This window comes from Lathyrus oleraceus, chromosome 6 (assembly GCF_024323335.1).
Source record: "Lathyrus oleraceus cultivar Zhongwan6 chromosome 6, CAAS_Psat_ZW6_1.0, whole genome shotgun sequence".
In the NCBI taxonomy this organism is placed as follows: Eukaryota; Viridiplantae; Streptophyta; class Magnoliopsida; order Fabales; family Fabaceae; genus Lathyrus; species Lathyrus oleraceus.
This window is the reverse complement of record NC_066584.1, coordinates 303,533,148-303,552,637: the sequence shown is the minus strand read 5'-3', so window position 1 is coordinate 303,552,637 and position 19,490 is coordinate 303,533,148. Positions and strand designations below refer to the sequence as shown.

Below are 19,490 nucleotides of genomic sequence, written 5' to 3'. Positions count from 1 at the left end.
ACTTGATCATAGGTTGGAAACTTCATTCACGAGAAGTCATGTCTTTAGCTTTGTAGCGAAGTTTTTCGTCATCAAAACATCTGAGAAGTCATGTCTTCATAGATTGTTGGAGTGGGTTGAAAACATGTTAATACTCTTTATGATGGAGTATGCTTGTTGGTGAAAGCAATGAAAACTTATGTATTATTTTCAATCAAAGTGGAAATTGTTGAGGTTAGTTGAAAATATACATGTTAAAGAAGTCCCACATCGCTTAGTTTTGTGAATAAATGGAGAGTCCCAGACTATATATATGATACAAATTCTTTTAAATCCTACCTCGCTTAGTTTTGGGAAGGAAGAGGAGTCCAAGACTATATATAGAATTCAAGTTCTTCATTCCAAGATTCACAATCATGAAATGTAGTTAAATATTTTTTTTGGAGAGTGTGAGTGTATTAGGGTCTGAGTTAGTTGAAGGTATATTATGTGTTGTAACATTTACATAATGTTATTCTCTGGTTGTCATTTAATAATGATCGTGGTGTTTTCTTAGATTTTGGAATGTCTATGTTATATTCTTATGTCGTGATTGTATTTTTTTCTCGCCTTGTTTAATTTTTTCCTACAACATTATGATTCTTACTTTGTCATACATGTCTTATATCTTGAACATGATCGACTAATATATAAGAGCAATGCTATTCTTACACCCTAAATGTACACCAATACTTACACCAAACCCTCTTCACCGGTGAACAATATATTTCTTTTTTATAAAGAAAAATAATATACCTTCAAAATTATAATTTATGATTAACCAATTTTATTATTGCATTAACCACAAAAATATAGGATATTAACCACATATTTTTCTTATAATTCATTAATCAAGTTTACTACTTCATTAACCAATAATATCATAACATTAACCAAATTCTGACATTAAAATATAAAATATAATAATCAATCTTTACACTATTATATTTCATATTTTAATATCAGAACTTGATTAATGTTATGAAATTTACTGATTAATGAAGTAGTAAATTTGGCTAATAAATTATAAGTAAAATACATAATTAATAATCTATATTTTTATAGTTAATATAATAATAAGATTGATTAATTATAAATTTAATATTTATGTTATAAAAAAAAAATTATTTATACGATAAATAATATTAGATGTAAGTATTTCATATATAAACTGGTGTAAAACTAATATTGCAGTATTTATTAATAATTTAAGGATGTATGCACCCGATCTGAGTGAGGCACAGGTCGAACATTTAATGAGCAGTTATCCATAGACTCATAGTGAGTTTGATAATATCGCGAACAATTGTTACCCACCATACATTTTCCTATACAATTTAAATTACAAATAACCTAAACACCCTAAACAAATTTACTTATTACAACTTCTACTAATAATGTGGAAAAATCAAAGCAAAAAACAAAAAAGAAAAATTACACGAAGGCAAATAATTTGTGAAAGCGTTGACTTGAATATCTGAATTATATTAAAGTCTTCATAATGGGCATATACCACATATTCTTTCATTGATTCTGGACTCTAGTGTCATTCTTTGAATGGCTCTCTTAACACAATCTTTCTATATATATAGCTTCTCACCCTCTCTCTTTATTGTATCTCTTCATCCCAACATCACAACAAATGCTTCTCTCTCCTCAATCCACCAACAAACTGTAACTAACTACCAGGTGAAAACTCTCTCTCTCTCTCTCTAGAACTTTTTTGTTTCCCTAGTGGAAAACTTATGTTGTTCTAGTCATGAAAAAGAGCTTCCATAGTGGAAGCCCCACTTTTTAGTTTTTGAGCAATTACAAGTTAGAACTTAGAATAACAAGCACAAAACACAACTTTCTGCCTATTTTTTTTCTTCTCAGATAATAATAATATACAAATCATAACTTTTTCACTGTTCAGAATCTGGGATCTCTCTTTTTCTTACTTTATCTTTTCAGTTTCTTGGTTTAGTTTAGGATGATTTTCCATGAAACAACACATCCTCTACAAAATGACCAAATTAACCTCTGCTTTATTTTCTACGTATAGATTGAAATTCATTGAAAAATTATAGACTCAAAAATCTTAATTTCTCTTGTGATAATGAGCAAATAATTTAGAAAATTCAACTTTCTGCTTTTGTTGACCATGAGAAAATCTACATCACCTTCATTTACTCTTTTCTTCAGCATGAGAAAATCAACATCAGCTGAATTCATTTTTGTTTTTCAAATCTTTAAAATTATTAATTTCTTGCAAAAGTCTACTTTGCTCAATTTATTAATAATTTTTATTCATAGTTTCAGATCATTTCTTCTTTTTTTTAGTAAAAATATTAATTATTTAGAATACCTTAATTCAATCATTATTTTGTTTGAATTTTTACGGCTTGACTTATACTTATGAAACTATTTGGAAGAAATTATGAAAAAAGTTTATGAAGTTGTTTCCATCTTATTTTATTAAGCTCTCAAAAACTTAGTATAGCTTATGAAAGTGTTTGACTTTTATTTTAGCTTTTTTGTTAAAATCAGTTTATTCATAAGTGCTTAATAATAATAAGTTGTTAAATTCCTTATTTATGTGGAAACTGATATATTTTTGTTTTGCAGTAATCTTTGTAATCAGGTAACAAAGTTGGTGATGGCAGGACAACTAGGAGTGCTTAATGCACTCGATGTGGCAAAGACACAAATGTACCATTTCACAGCAATTGTGATTGCTGGAATGGGTTTTTTCACTGATGCTTATGATCTCTTCTGCATTTCTCTTGTCACAAAGTTGTTAGGAAGAATCTATTACACAGATTACACCAAACCGAAACCGGGTGTGCTTCCTCCCGGTGTTCAAGCCGGTGTAACCGGTGTCGCGCTATGCGGGACTTTAGCCGGCCAACTATTCTTCGGTTGGCTTGGTGACAAATTGGGAAGAAAAAAAGTTTATGGAATGACCCTTATGCTTATGGTAGGTTGTTCACTTGCCTCAGGACTTTCCTTTGGAAGTAGTCCAAAGAGTGTTATGGCAACACTTTGTTTCTTCAGGTTTTGGCTTGGTTTTGGAATTGGTGGTGATTACCCTCTTTCCGCTACAATTATGTCTGAGTATGCTAACAAAAAGACGCGAGGCGCGTTCATCGCTGCGGTGTTTGCTATGCAGGGATTCGGAATCATGGCTGGTGGAATATTTGCCTTGATTGTGGCTACTGCATTTGATCACAAATATAAAGTTCCTACTTATGAAGAAAACCACGAAGCGTCGCTTGTGTTGCCGGCTTTTGACTACGTTTGGCGTTTGATCTTAATGTTTGGTGCTGTTCCAGCAGCTCTTACCTATTACTGGCGTATGAAAATGCCCGAGACGGCTCGTTACACAGCACTTGTTGCTAAGAACGCGAAACAAGCCGCTTCTGATATGTCGAAGGTGTTACAAGTTGAACTTCAAGCTGAAGAGGAGAAAGTGCAGCACATAGTTGAGAACAAAAGCCAAAAGTTTGGCCTATTTAGCAAGCAATTCGCCAAGCGCCACGGTATGCACTTGTTGGGAACAACAACTACTTGGTTCTTGTTAGACATTGCTTTCTACAGTCAGAATCTTTTCCAAAAAGACATTTTCACTGCCATTGGATGGATTCCTCCGGCGAATGAAATGAATGCAATTCACGAACTTTATAGGATTGCAAGAGCACAAACACTTATAGCAATGTGCAGTACAGTTCCCGGTTACTGGTTCACTGTCGCGTTCATCGATTACATGGGTCGATTCGCGATCCAACTAATGGGTTTCTTCTTCATGACTGTTTTCATGTTTGCTCTAGCCATACCTTATGATCACTGGACAAAGAAAGAAAACAGAATCGGGTTTGTCGTGATGTACTCATTAACTTTCTTTTTCGCCAATTTCGGTCCAAATGCTACCACATTTGTTGTTCCAGCTGAGATTTTCCCTGCCAGACTAAGGTCTACCTGTCACGGTATCTCGGCCGCTGCAGGAAAAGCTGGAGCAATTGTTGGCGCATTCGGATTCTTATACGCCGCACAGAATAAGGATCCAAATAAGACTGATGCAGGTTACCCAGCTGGTATTGGTATTAAGAACTCCCTCATTATGCTTGGAGTTGTTAACTTCTTTGGAATGGTATTCACCTTCTTAGTTCCTGAAGCAAATGGAAAATCATTGGAAGAGATGAGTGGTGAGAATGAAGAAGATGGTGCTGAGGCTATTGAGATGGCAGGGCCAGGAACTGCTAGGACAGTACCTGTTTAATAATAATAATAATCTCCATCCAAATAACCTCAAAGTTATTACTATTATTGTTACATGACAATTTTAGTTTTTTTTTTTCTTTCTGCAAGATGCTTTATAATAATGATGTAGATACTACTATAGTTGGTTTTGAGTGTTCAATTTTATATCAGTTACAAAGTGTTTCTGTGTTTTTGTTCTTGTTTTAATTGTCATGATATTTATATAATCATGTTTTAGGCCAAATATTTTATTGTTCTCTCTTTAATTTTCCTTCTTCTCTCCTGAGCTTCAAAACTATAAGAATGTGATAAATAACTTAGTATATATTTTTAAAGGAAAACATTGTAATTAATGAGTGAAAGTTTAACTAGCTTAGTTGGGTAACTTTACATATCAGTCAATGGAAATTTTCAAAATTGCAAATTGACCCCTATTTTTAAAATTTTAAATTTGATCCAAAACTTTTAACTTTATGAAAATAACTAAAAAATTTATCAATGAATAATTTTAATATTTTATTTATACAAAATATTAAAAATTAAATAAATTTTAATTAAATCATTTGAATTAATATTTCTATCTTAAAAAAAATTAATTACCCCATTCACATACAGTATTAAAGTTTTCACTCTCACTTTCTTCTTCATTTTCTATCTCTAAGACCGCAAGCTCACTCTCATTGTTAATGCTTCACCATCTCCTAAATTGATCGAACAAAATTGTTTTGGTGCATAGTGTAGTGTGAAGGTGAGAAAGCATGAAAACATTTTTTTTATAAGCAAGGTAACATTCACAAGGAGTACTAAGGGGTACTCCAACCCATAATGCAAAATTAACAGGATCCTACCTCCAACACACTAGGATTAGAGAAATTCTAATGGGCATTTACACCATTCATAGTAATTGTATTTAATTCTATCTTTAGAATCGATCGTCAACCACCACCATGAAAATTTCTTGATTCTGGATTTCATTGTTGTATATGATTCATTTCTAGACCACAAAATACACCAACAAATTGCAAGGCAAATGATGTGTTTCCTCTTCTTCGAACAACTTCCTTTCAACCTTTATAACCCTAACACCAAATGATTACAAATCAATTCCACATTAATCCAATTCACACCAATCCAGTCCAAAATTTCCTGCCACACCAACCTAATCCTTGGTTAAGAAATCATAACATGACGAATATCTTTATCCTGACCAAAGCAAAATACACATACCTTGTCATGAGGGTTATAAATAATCCCTCTTCTAGCAAGTTGACTTATAGTAGGAAGTCTGTACTGCAACAACCTCCACCAAAACATCATAACTTTAGACGAAACGCTCACCTCCCAAATCACCCTTAGCACTGCCTTTATTGATGGATCTAAATCCCCCATTCCCTTAACTTACTGCAACATATCATAGCACGATTTAACAGAGAAATTATTCGGGAAACCATGGGGCCAAAGCACCATGTCAGAATCAATGTGCTTAGGAATGGTTTCAGACAACATTATTAACAAATCATCATAAGCCACCAATAATTCTGGATCCTCTTCCAAACTATTGAATTCTTACTACCACTTCCATCAATCTCCCTCCCAAACTCCCATATCCCTAACACCGCCATGTTTACTCTCAGATAGTAGAAACAAGCATGGGAATAATTTCTGTAGAGTCCTCTGTCCAATCCACCTGATTGACCAAAATGAGATATTAACACCATCATCTAGCCTGAAAGTTAGCAGGTTAGTGAAACTTATTAGAAGTAATTCATATTTATTAATTGTACTATTTTCTTAGCCCCTAAGTTTGTTAGAGGGTATTTTAGTATTTTTCTCCTATTCTAGTAACCCTAGTTTTAGCTTATAAATAGGGTGACAATCATTGTAACTTTTATCATGTTTGTAGCCGTCATTCTCTGAATAGAATATTCATCTTTCATTCTACTTTTGCACCAACAATTGGTATCTAGAGCTCCGGTTCGGATTCATTGGGAAACACGGGAAACACGAGTGAACGTGAGGTCTTGTGTGTTTGATTTTGACTCTTAGATTCGTGTTGAATCTTGAACAAAATCTGATCAGAATTTTAATTCTGTGGGTTGGGAAACACTGTGTGAGAAATCTGAGTGTACTGTGCAAGGTAGAAAGATGAACGGAAACGGCAACATGAACACCAAACTTCCAGTATTTGACGGTAAAAACTGGAATCGTTGGATGATCCAAATGCGTGTACTGTTCGGTGCTCAAGATGTTCTAGATCTTGTCACTGATGGTTATGTTCCGGTAGCAGCAGATGCAACGGATGAACAGAAAAACGCGCAGAAGGAAGTAAGGAAGAAGGATCAGAAAGCATTGTTCTTCATTCATCAATGTGTTGATATAAATGTGTTTGAGAAGATTGCAGATTCAACGACAGCAAAGGCTGCGTGGGACACACTGGTTAGATGTTATGGTGGTGACGCATCAGTGAAGAAGGTGAAGCTTCAGTCCTTGAGAAAGCAATATGAGAATCTCAACATGAAGAATAATGAGAAAGTTTCTGAATACATCTCCAGAGTGATTCTGATCACTAATGAGATGAAAGCGTGTGGAGAAACTCTTTCTGAAGAAACAATCATGGAGAAGGTATTGAGATCCCTTACCTGTCAATTTGATTACATTGTGGTAGCAATAGAACATTCCAAGGATCTGAGCACCATGAGAATTGAAGAGCTGCAGAGCAGTCTAGAAGCGCAAGAGTTGCGTTTGACTGAGAGAACTTCTGAAAGGGAAGTAGAGCAGCAGGCTCTGAAAGCAACTTCTGATAGGAGGTATCAGAAGCAGTCAGAAGCCAGGAGAAGATCTGATGGTGGTCAGAAGTCAGAAAGCTCAACCTCTGATAGACAAAAGAATGCTCAGAAGGGAAAAGAGAAGTATGACAAGAAGAAGATCCAATGTTACTGTTGTAAGAAGTTTGGTCACTTTGCTAGAGACTGTTGGTCAAACAAGGAGAGAAAATCAGAAGAAGCAAATATAGCCAGAAGTTCTGATGACGAATCTGTGCTATTGATGGCCTCTGAATCTGATGATATGGATCTGATAGACTGGTGGTATATGGACACTGGCTGTTCAAATCATCTTACTGGAAATAAGAAATGGCTGGTTGACTTTGACTCTGAAAAGAGGACAAATATCAGATGTGCTGATGACAAATATCTTAATGCAGAAGGTATGGGAAACGTCAGAGTGATTCTGAACAATGGGAAAACAGTATTGATTCAGAACGTGTGGTATGTACCTGGCATCAGAAGCAATCTGATGAGTGTGGGACAATTAATTGAGAAAGGTTTTTCAGTTACCATGAAGGACAATCTTCTGAAGCTGTATGACTGCAATCAGAAGTTGATTATGGAGTCAGAACAGGGAAGGAATAGAACATTCAAGGTGAATGTCAGAACTGCAGACTCAGAATGTCTTAGTGCAACAAGTGCTGAGAAGGAGAGTGAGCTGTGGCACAGAAGATTTGGTCATCTGAATTTCAAAAGCTTAAAACATCTGAATTCAAAGAAGTTGGTACATGGAATTCCTGCAATTAAGAAGCCTGAAAAGTCATGCAAAGTTTGCATGGAAGGAAAACAACCACGATTGCCATTTGCGTCAGAAACTGCTCCAAGAGCAAAACATGCCTTGGGAGTTGTACATTCTGATGTGTGTGGTCCATTTCCAGTAGCATCGATTGGAGGGAATAAATACTTTGTGTTATTTGTTGATGAATTCACAAGAATGACATGGGTATCCCTTATTAAGTTTAAACACGAGGTGTTTGATGAATTCAAGAAGTTCAGAATGAAGGCTGAGAATCAGAGTGGTCAGAAGTTGAAGATTCTTAGAACCGATGGTGGAGGTGAGTATAACTCCAAAGAGTTCCAGAAGTTCTGTGAGGAGAATGGAATTGAGCATGAGGTTACTGCTCCTTATACCCCTCAACACAATGGTCTTGCTGAAAGAAGAAACCGCACTTTGCTTGATATGGTGAGAAGCATGCTAAAGGAGAAGAAACTTCCTCAGAAGCTCTGGGGAGAAGCTGTTGCCACTGCAACGTATGTACTCAACCGATGTCCTACGAAGAAGTTGAAGGAAATAGTTCCAATACAGAAGTGGACTGGAGATAAGCAAAGTGTTAGTCATCTGAAGGTGTTTGGTTCTGTTTGCTATAAACATGTTCCAGAAGCCAGAAGACAGAAGCTGGATGATAGAAGCAAAGTGATGATTCTGATAGGGTACCACAGTACAGGTGCATACAAGCTCTATTGTCCAGAAACCAACAAAATTGAATTCAGCAGAGATGTGATTGTGAAGGAATCAGAAATTTGGAATTGGGATAAGTCTCAATCTGATTCTGATGTTAGAACTTCTGAAGAAAGGTCAGAGTTAATAATTTCTGAAGTTGGAGTAAACTCTGTCGTTGATTCTGACTCTGATAGTGATTCTGACTCTGGAGAAGACTCAGAAGATGAAGGTGACTCTGAGGATCCAGACTCTGATGACCCAGACTCTGATGGTAATCCAGACTCTGGTGGCAATTCAGACTCTGGAAATATGCCAGACCCTGAAGATGGTCAAAGCTCTGGAGGAAGTCAACCATCTGAAGCTAGAAACTCTGAAGCTCAAGACTCTGAACAAGTTCAGAGACCACTAAGAATCAGAAACATCCCTAGAAGATATGCAGAATTTGACATGCTGCAAGACACTGAAGTAGACTCTGAAGGAGAAGTTATTCAGTGTGCCATGTTAGTAGACTCTGAACCTATAAGTACAGAAGAGGCTCTTAAGCAGAAGCTCTGGCTGAAGGCCATGAAAGAAGAACTTGATGCTATAGAGAGAAACAAGACTTGGAAGCTGACAGAACTTCCAAAAGACAAGAAAGCCATCAGCGTCAGATGGGTTTTTAAACAGAAGTTAAAGCCAGATGGTTCAATTGGCAAACATAAAGCAAGGTTGGTAGCCAGAGGATTTCTACAGAAACCTGGGCTGGATTACTCTGAAGTGTTTGCACCTGTAGCAAGACATGAAACAATCAGATTGGTGATTGCAATAGCTGCTAACAGGAATTGGCCTCTGATGCATTTAGATGTAAAATCTGCATTTCTGAACGGTCCATTAGAAGAAGAAGTTTACGTGTCACAACCTCCTGGATTTGTGAAAAAGAATCAGGAAGGGATGGTGTACAGATTATACAAAGCTCTATATGGATTGAAACAAGCGCCCAGAGCTTGGAATCAGAAGATTGATTCATTTTTCAAGAAGCAAGGCTTTCAGAAATGTGAGATGGAGTACGGTGTCTATGTTCAGCATACTTCTGAAGGAAATATGACTCTGGTATGTTTATATGTTGATGATATACTGCTTACTGGAAGTTCTGAACAGGAGATAGCCAAGTTCAAGAAAGTTCTGATGAATGAATTCGAAATGACTGATCTAGGCAAAATGACATACTTTCTAGGGATGGAATTCAGATACTCTGAGAAAGGTATTATTTTGCATCAGCTCAAGTATGAGTTAGAACTTCTAAAGAGATTTGAACTGAAGAATTGTAAGATTGCTGTCACACCTTCTGATACAAATCAGAAACTGGATTCTGACTCTGATGGAAAGGATGTGGACGTTATAACCTTCAAACAGTTGGTTGGTTCTCTGAGGTATTTGTGCAATACCAGACCTGATATTTGCTATTCAGTTGGGATGGTTAGTAGGTTCATGAGTAAACCTAAGTGGTCCCATTACCAAGCTGCTGTCAGGATTCTGAGGTATATCAAGGGAACTCTGAAGTATGGAGTATTATTTCCTTCTGGAAGAAAGGATGAGTCAGAACTTCTGAGTTATTCAGACTCTGATTGGTGTGGAGACAGAGTTGACAGAAGAAGTACGTCTGGGTACTTATTCAAATTTCTGGGAGGTCCCATTTCTTGGTGTTCCAAGAAGCAACCTGTTGTGGCGTTGTCAACTTGTGAAGCTGAATACATTGCAGGTGCTGTTACTGCATGCCAAGCTGTGTGGATTCTGAATTTATTGCAGGATCTGAAGATTGAAGTAAACAAACCTCTGAAGCTGATGATTGACAACAAGTCTGCAATCAATCTTGCCAGAAACCCAGTGTTGCATGGGAGAAGCAAGCACATTGAGACCAAGTATCATTTTCTGAGACATCAAGTTCAGAGGGGAGTGTTAGAAGTTGTACACTGCAGCACTCAGAAACAGTTGGCAGATGTTCTGACGAAAGCTATCAAGACTGATCAATTTCTCAAATTAAGGGATGGAATTGGTGTTACAAGTTTTGATGGAATATGAATTAAGGGATGGTATTAGAAGTAATTCATATTTATTAATTGTACTATTTTCTTAGCCCCTAAGTTTGTTAGAGGGTATTTTAGTATTTTTCTCCTATTCTAGTAACCCTAGTTTTAGCTTATAAATAGGGTGACAATCATTGTAACTTTTATCATGTTTGTAGCCGTCATTCTCTGAATAGAATATTCATCTTTCATTCTACCTTTGCACCAACAAAACTGGCCTCATCCTCTAAGTCCCCCCAACAACATTAAATCCTTCCACCAAAATGATTATTGAGATTTAATTCTAGGCTTATCTTTGAATACTATCCTCCTACCAAGGTCCCCATATATTTCATATACGATTCCACCAAAATTTCCTCCATATCCTTGATAAACCTCCACAACCATTTAGTTAGCAAATCCCTACTGAATAAAACAACATTTTTGATACCAATCCCTCCATCTTCTTTATGCTTACAATCTATCTCCCAAATTATCCAAGCCATGCCTTTTTTAACAATAGAACCAGATCACAAGAAATTCCTCTAGATGCAAATGATTTCCTACACCACTTTACACGAAGCTTTGAAGAAAGATAAGTGGTAGATAGGAAGATTGGTTAGTACATAGTTGATAAGAGTAACTCTGCCACCAACGGGAAGAAGTCTACCCTTCCAAGGTGAGAGTCTCGCCTTGAATCTTGATATTATTGGGTTCCAAAAACACAGACTTCTATGATTTCCTCCCACAATGAGACCTAAGAATTTAAAAGGCAAGAAGTTCTTCTTACACGCCAAGAAATGTGCAGTAACATTCAGAAAATTATCTACATTACCTACACCAAACAAACTACTCTTCCATGTATTAATTCTCAGGTCAGAAACCATTTCAAAACCCCTTAGAATAGATTTTATAGCCCAAAGGTTAGACCATAATCCTTCACCCACTAATATCGTATCATCTGCAAATTGCGATAGATTTTAGGATATAATTATTAACTTTGAACCCCTTAAACACACCCAAGTTGGCAACCATCCTAACCAACATTGATAAGCCTTCTACAACAATTGCGAATAGATACGGAGACAAGAGGCCTCCTTGTCTTAACCCCTCTTCACCCTGAAATCTTTAGTAGGGCTACCATTAACTAATATTGACATATAACTAGTGAATACACTTCCATCCATCCATATCGGCCACTTCATACCAAAACCCATAGCTTCCAACAAATCCCTTAGAAATTTCCACTCAACACAGTCATAAGCTTGTGCAAAGTCCACCTTGAATATCATACACCCCTTCTTCTATCTTTTAGCATTATCTAATAACTCATTGATAACCACTACCCCGTCAAGAATTTGTCTTCTAGGGATGAAGGTTGTTTGTGACTTGTATATAAGGCTACTTATCACACACCTTAACCCTGTAGACAGAATCCTTGATATTACTTTGTACAAGCACCCAATAAGGAAGATTGGCCTATATTCCTCCAATCCTAGAAGGTTATCTAATTTGGGAACTAGAGCTAAGAATGAGGAGGACAAAGCTCTAGGTAGCCTTGTAGTTGAATGAAATTCTTGGATGCAAATTACCACATCTTCCCCAACCACCTCCCAATATTTCTTCAAGAATTCCAGATTAAACCCATATGGACCTGGGCTTGTGTTCCCTTCAGAACTGAAAACCACCTCTTTAATTTCACCCACCAAAAAATCCTTCTCCAACCTCAAACTCTCCTCTATAGAAAGCTTATTGAACTCAACCTATCCATCCCAGGCCTATGAATATCCTGACTTTGAAACCTGGTTTCAAAGTGATCTGTAATAGCCTTCTTAACCAACCCCACCTCTTCCATAACCCCTAGTCCAGTTTGAATGGAAACAATGGAGTTCCTTCAGGTTCTACATTTGAACATATAATAAAAGTATTTGGAGTTTAGATCACCCTCATGTACCCATTTAAGCCTTGACTTTTGTTTTAGAATACTTTCCTACAAGTGCAAGTTCTTCATATATTCTTCCGCCCCGCAGACTAAAAAAATAGGTGATCAAGATTCTATATGTTTGAACAAAAATAGAAAATATTATTCTGTATCATCCCAAAGGGATGCATCCTGTCCTTTGTTGGCAATTTCCATGACAGGCGAGCCATAATGTCATCAAGGCTCGAGGTCTCACAACATAACCATAGAACACACTCTTCCAAATTATCCGTTTTGATCGAACATCTTTCATCTTCATGTAAACTTCTTTCATACTGAACTTGTTATGTTATTGCATATGATCCCATACATCCTGCATATGGGACACCAAGATTTGATTCTTCAATATGGCCTTCATGATCAATGGTGACGCCTATTCTCCGTATCCATAATCTCACCCTTTTTATGTAGTACATGTGAATTCGTTTAACCCACAAATTATCAGCCATTTTGTTCAAATTCCATAGCAGTTTCAACATTATTGGGCTTTTCCTGCTGATAAATTAATTTTATTATTAAAAGTTTTAAAAGTAGTGGAAGTCCTATAATTATGGAGAAGTTTAAAAAGAAACTCACCTAATAGTTAATTAACTAATAAAATCATGTAATAATTAGTTAACTACTGTAATAAGTGAATTAATAAAAATAATTTTGGAGAGAAGCTATTGCAAGACACATTATAGGACTATAATATTTTAACTAATAATTAATTATTAAATAATATTTTAATCAATAAATAATTAATTAACTATACTAATTTAATTAATTAATTATGATTTAATAATTACTATTATTACTATATATTATAAATTATATATGTGTAGCTTACCATTTTAACACATATATTCATCATACAACAACCAATTCATGTTAACACATGAATAATATCAACAAACAGCAGCAACTCGTCAACATCTTAACATCATCAACATAACAACATAATTATCACACCATGATATTACAACAATGCAACGATTCATCAACCAAACATATAAATCAATACATTTATTAACATAGTAGGAATGTGAATATTATTAAAACATCTCAGCAATCACTACCATGTTATAAGTCTGAGCATTATCTTTCTAACCCTTTAAACAACATCAAAACCGGACTTACGAAATAAAAGTCATGACCAAAATCGTCGGGGTGTGTCAACAATTCATTAACCGAACGTATGAACAAAAGTGTCACCAACACAGTAGGCATAGGAATAATACTCAATCAATTCACTTATCACCATCATATTATATCTTTGAGAGTCAGCTTTCTAATGCTTCAAACCCCAACCCAAAATGATTCACGAGTTGAAAGTTATGATCAAAACCATGCACGAAGGCATTACTAAAAAGTTGTTGTTTTTCTAAAATTTCCAGCATAATTTCCATCTTCTTCAACCCCACAAATGTCCATGAAATAATTACTAAAATCATTTTATCCCTGAAACACATTTATAACTCTCTATTTTAGATATCCAACTCTTCAAACGACACTCAGTTTGGACTTACAGATCAAAAGTTATGGCCCAAACAATTTCGACCGAAAAACACAAACAAAGGCTCTTACGCTGAGCGCGGTCGTGACAAACAGAATGCATAATTTTCTGCGTTTTTCATCATTGAAGGCCTTCCGGACCTCTGATTTCGATTTCGTAAAAAGTCAAACACTCATAAAATTACCATCCATACAATACTCTAATTATCTTAAGTTAATTTACAGTTTTAACACAATTAAATCATTTAATCACAGTTTTAAGATTATGCATAAAATCTTCGAAATTGCAACAATGGTGGATATATGTTCAATCATAAAAATAGAAAAAAAACACGCACATAGGGGACACAAAATTCATCATATAACAACCATCATAGCATCCAAATTCAAAATTATGAATCAAAACACCCAATCCTAAGGAGGTTAAGGGTTCCCCCATTCTACCCTTCTACTATACTCATTACTATTGAAACAAGTTTCCACCCTTACCTGAGTTCCTTACAAAAATTCTAAATTGAAACCTCCACTCTCTTTCCTTGATCACCACTCCTGTTGCATTATTCTCCTTTTTCTCAAATGGTCACGTACTGTGAAAATCTCCCTAAACCTAGGTTCCTCTTAACTTTTTATTTTTAGGGTAAGCTTTTTCAAATCACCAACTTAGCCCAAACTTAATTATCTCATATTCCTTCCTCCCGCTAACTTTCTCAGTTTCTCATATTTGGCCCAATTATTCTATCTTCACTAATTAATATAATAAAAATAAACAAAATCCTTCTATCAAAACAATTCTAAATTATTCTACTCACTACTATCATCCTTCTATACCCCTAACTGAAGGATACATACTCCGCCAACACTCAACCATAAAATAAATCATCAAAATCCATAATTCAAACATTTAAAATATAATTAAATATCTAATAAAAAACGGCGTGTTACAACTCTCCATCACTTAAGAAATTTTCGCCCTCGCAAATTACTTAAGGAAAACAGAGTCGGATACGACTCCCTCAGCTGCTTCTCACGCTCCCAAGTCATGCTCCCACCAGCTGGTCCACCCCAAACTACCTTCACTAAGGCAATCTATTTACCATGCATCTGCTTCACTTCCCGAACCTCTATCCACACGGGTGATACTTCAATAGTCAGATTATCTTTCACCTGCACATCATCCACTTGGATCACATGAGATGATTTCGAAATATATCTCCTTAACTGAGACACATGAAACACATCATGAAAATTAGTAAGCGGCGGCGACAAAACAATCATATAGGGGTTAATTTTTATTTATTACGTCAGATTGAATAGTTATTTTTTAAGATTAAAATTGGTATTTTAAACTCCTACCACTATTATTTATTTTTATTTTATTTTTATTTTTCTATCATTATTAATTCATTTTTTACTTTTTATTTTTCTACCACCAACTTTCACTACTAATATTTTTTATTAATTACTTAATAAATAAAAATCAATTAAAATAATTAAACAAACAAAAAGTTAAAATCTACGAACCACCTCCGATACTAATATTTAATTGAGTTACTTTTTTCTACACACTGTGATTTTTGTTGTTTTTATTTTTTGGTCAAATTAATTAAATATGATTTAATATTTATTATTATTATTGTTATTATTATTATATATTATAAATTATAAATTTTTGGCTTTATAGTTATGGAGAGAAGATTGAAAAGGAAATCAACGTAAAATAAATATTTAAAATTATAGTTAAAGAAGGACTCTTTTATTTATATATACTATTAATATCCATTCTCAAGTATTGACAGAACATTCTTTTTTTGGTGGTTCTTCATTCTCTTTACATATAATTATTAACTATTAATTAATTAATGAATAAGTGAATTAATAGAACCTAATAATATTATTTTTACTGGTATAGTCGGTCCAATGCACTACATAAGACTCATGTGATCACTTCAATACATTTATCACACAAAGCTTGTTCTAGCATACAATGTAGGTATACTGAGTAGATTGATGCACTACATAAGACTCATATGATCACTTGAATTTTGCAATTGCAAAAGAATAAAGAATCACAATTTGTGAGCAGAGAAGAACTCTACATAAAATCTATCTTCTTCCTTCTCTCGATAAATCCTAACTTTTTTCTTCTCAATTCAATCTTTTTTTCTTGTTTTTTTTATCACTATTGTGCAGCGATACAATCTTGCAACCAAGGTTGAATGATTCACTTGAGTGAAGAATGAAGAACAACAGGAAATTCGATCGATGCGATTGAGTGTTATTCATCAAGATTGATTCGAAATTACTCAAAATCTTGTATTTAATTTCAAGACTAATTTAATTAATTAAATATTATTTAATAATTAGTATTATTATAATATATTATATATTATAAAATTTTGGCTTACTATTTGTTAGATAAATAGGATTAGTTTTTATTTCTTTATCACGTGGGATTGAATAGTTATTTTTTCCTAATGGAAAGTTATTAAATTTTATTTATTATTATTATTAATTATTTCTTTATAATTATTTATATTATTAAAAGTTTTAAAAGTAATAGAAATTGAGATTGAAAAGGAAATCACTTATCCTCTCTTTTAACCATTTTATATATTTCTTTAATTGATTTAGTAGTTTATAAGTAGTGAAAGTTATCATACTAAATTATAATGCTACAACTTCTTTCGTGAAAATTTCCCTTGTAAGATTTTAAGGTTGAAATTAGTATTTTAAACTCCTATCACTATTAATTATTTTTATTTTATTTTTATTTTTCTACTAATATTAATTCATTTTTATTTGCTTTTATTTTTCTATCACCAACTTTCACTATTAATATTTTTAATTAATTAATTAATAAATAAAAATCCATTAAAATAATTAAACAAATAAAAAGCTAAAATTTACTAACCACCTCCGATACTAATATTTTTCTAAGTTTCTAAAGCCTCTTGTACACACGATGAATCCACTTTCACTAACAACAAATATTATAATAATAATAATAATAATAATAATAATAATAATAATAATAATAATAATAATAATAATAATAATAATAATTTATTATTTGTATTATTAAAAGTTTTAAAACCATTTTTAATCAAACTTAAACATTTTATTATTAGAAATAATGAAAATATTAAATAAATTCAAAATCACATTGACGCATGAGTGTTTAATACATTTGTTTTATTAGCTGTTAGGTTTAGTTTTTCTTTTACCTATAATTGGGGAGATTTTTTGATTCTTTCCATTTAATTCTATATATTCTTATTTAACTCGGAAGCTTTATGACTCAAACCATGACTCAAACCATTATTTAATGTGATACTAATAGTACTCATATGATCACTTTAATACATTTGTTACACAAAGCTTGTTCTAGTATACAGTGTAGGTACGGTGAGTAGATTGATGTAGAAACCAAAGGTATCACACCTGTAACACCCGTTTTTCTATCCAAAATATTTAACATATAATCAGAGTAAATAAGCACGCATATAACCAAAAGGGCGTCACATCGACGTTTTCAAAAACTAAAAGCTTTCAAAAACCAACATCATTCAGCAATACTCTCCAGCTAAAGCTCGAGTGAGCTACCGTCCACTTACTTCAGCAATACTACTCTGAAGTATCTGCACGATACCCATGTAAAGGTAACATTCAAACAGAAAGGGTGAGAATTCAAATCATTATGAAGAAATATAATAAGATAAAAGGATTAAATCAACAATTAAAGGAATTCATCACACTGAGGACAATAATAATAATAATAATAATAATAATAATAATTATTATTATTATTATTATTATTATTATTATTATTATTGTTTATTATTTGTATTATTAAAAGTTTTAAAACTAAAGGAAGTTGCTATAACTATGGAGAGAAGATTGAAAAGGAAGTCACATTAAATAAATATATAAAATTATAGTTAAAGTTGGACTCTTTTTATTTATATATAAATACACTATCAATATTCATTCCCAAGTATCACACAACATTCCCGGTTCTTCATTATCTCTGCGTAGAACCATTAAGGTACAAGACAACCATTACTTATAAGTTCTATTTTAATTAATTGTGTTCTTTAATTTTTTTGTTTACGTTTTTCAATGTTTTTATTTAAAAAAATTAAAAAAATAACAAATTCTGGTGTTTGGTGCCAACTCTTACATTTTAAATAATTTTTAATAAAACCTAATATTATTATTTTTCTTTTTCACCCATGATTAAAATCGGCTTATAAGGGTAAAGTTATCCGGACATTCACATATAAGCATTATGTTATTATTTTTTTAAAAAAAAATATCTTAAATACTATTTAAAAATAATATAGTATTTTAATGAACAATTCATTTAAAATTGACGTCGTTTTTCGCATCAACACTCGATACTTTAAAACACTGATTTAGCCGAACGGGTGAATTTTGCCTTGCGTTAACCGGTTAACCAAATGCGTTAACCGGTTAACACTGTTTGAAATCTGTTCAAAAAATTATTTTCTACCTTGCGTTAACCGGTTAACCAAATGTGTTAACCGATTAACACTGTTTGAAAATCTCTTGGAAAACTGTTTTCCGTCTTGCGTTAACCGGTTAATCAAATGCATTTAGATCTCTCAGCATTAGCAGTATTGTAATGAGGACAATACTTGATAAGCTCCTGAAATTTGGCAGCATATTCAGCAACAGTACCATTTCCTTGCTTCAATTCAAGGAACTCCACCTCTTTCTGAAGGAGAATTGCCATCCAACGCGCAACGGAATTTAAAAATTTCTTCATTTAGTGATCCTTACGAATGGGCATGATCAGTGATAGAATCGTTACCTCTTGTGGCGATCACGAACGTTGAACGATGACAACGTCTCTACTCAGTCCACACGAACGGATTCCTTCAATCTCAGTGCTAGCTGGTACGAATGAAAGCTTTGAGTGAGAGAAAGAGAGATACGAAATTCTAACTCTTCAGTTGTGTTGTATTCCCATACAATGCTTCTGCACAAGAGTTCTATTTATAGAATCACTTGTGTGGGCTTCAAGCCAAAAAGCCCACTTAAGTGTATTTTGACCCATATCTCATGATATGCCAAAATCACTTAAGTATTTGGTACCTTACCATATTTTGTATTCTACTTAAGTACACCGTACCTTACGATGTTCCTTAGTTACTCTATCTCTCATCAATCCGTCATTTGTGTGTGACCCTATAGGTTTTCGCGGCATTGACAATTATATTAAATCACGTATTTAACATAATAAACAGTGAGCGGTATCTAGCAACACATCACTGCTACCTAAGACACGAAAATGTCATGTGATCTGACAAAACCTCCTGTGATAATAATTATGTGTATAATTACCCTTTTGCCCTTATGTCTATTGTCGCAACTTGAAAAATACAGTGCGCGAAAAAAAACAACCGGCGAAAGAAAAAGACAGAAGA

At 33.8% G+C, this 19,490-nt stretch overlaps 1 protein-coding gene across 1 annotated transcript; it reads left to right on the top strand.

The window, feature by feature from the left end:
* Window positions 1-1,534: 1,534 nt before the first annotated feature.
* Window positions 1,535-4,456, top strand: LOC127098642 (low affinity inorganic phosphate transporter 1). The gene is made up of 2 exons (XM_051037288.1): window positions 1,535-1,707; window positions 2,626-4,456. Exon 2 carries the CDS (start codon window positions 2,657-2,659, stop codon window positions 4,274-4,276), a length of 1,620 nt encoding a protein of 539 aa, XP_050893245.1. The 5' UTR covers window positions 1,535-1,707; window positions 2,626-2,656; the 3' UTR covers window positions 4,277-4,456.
* Window positions 4,457-19,490: the final 15,034 nt, after the last annotated feature.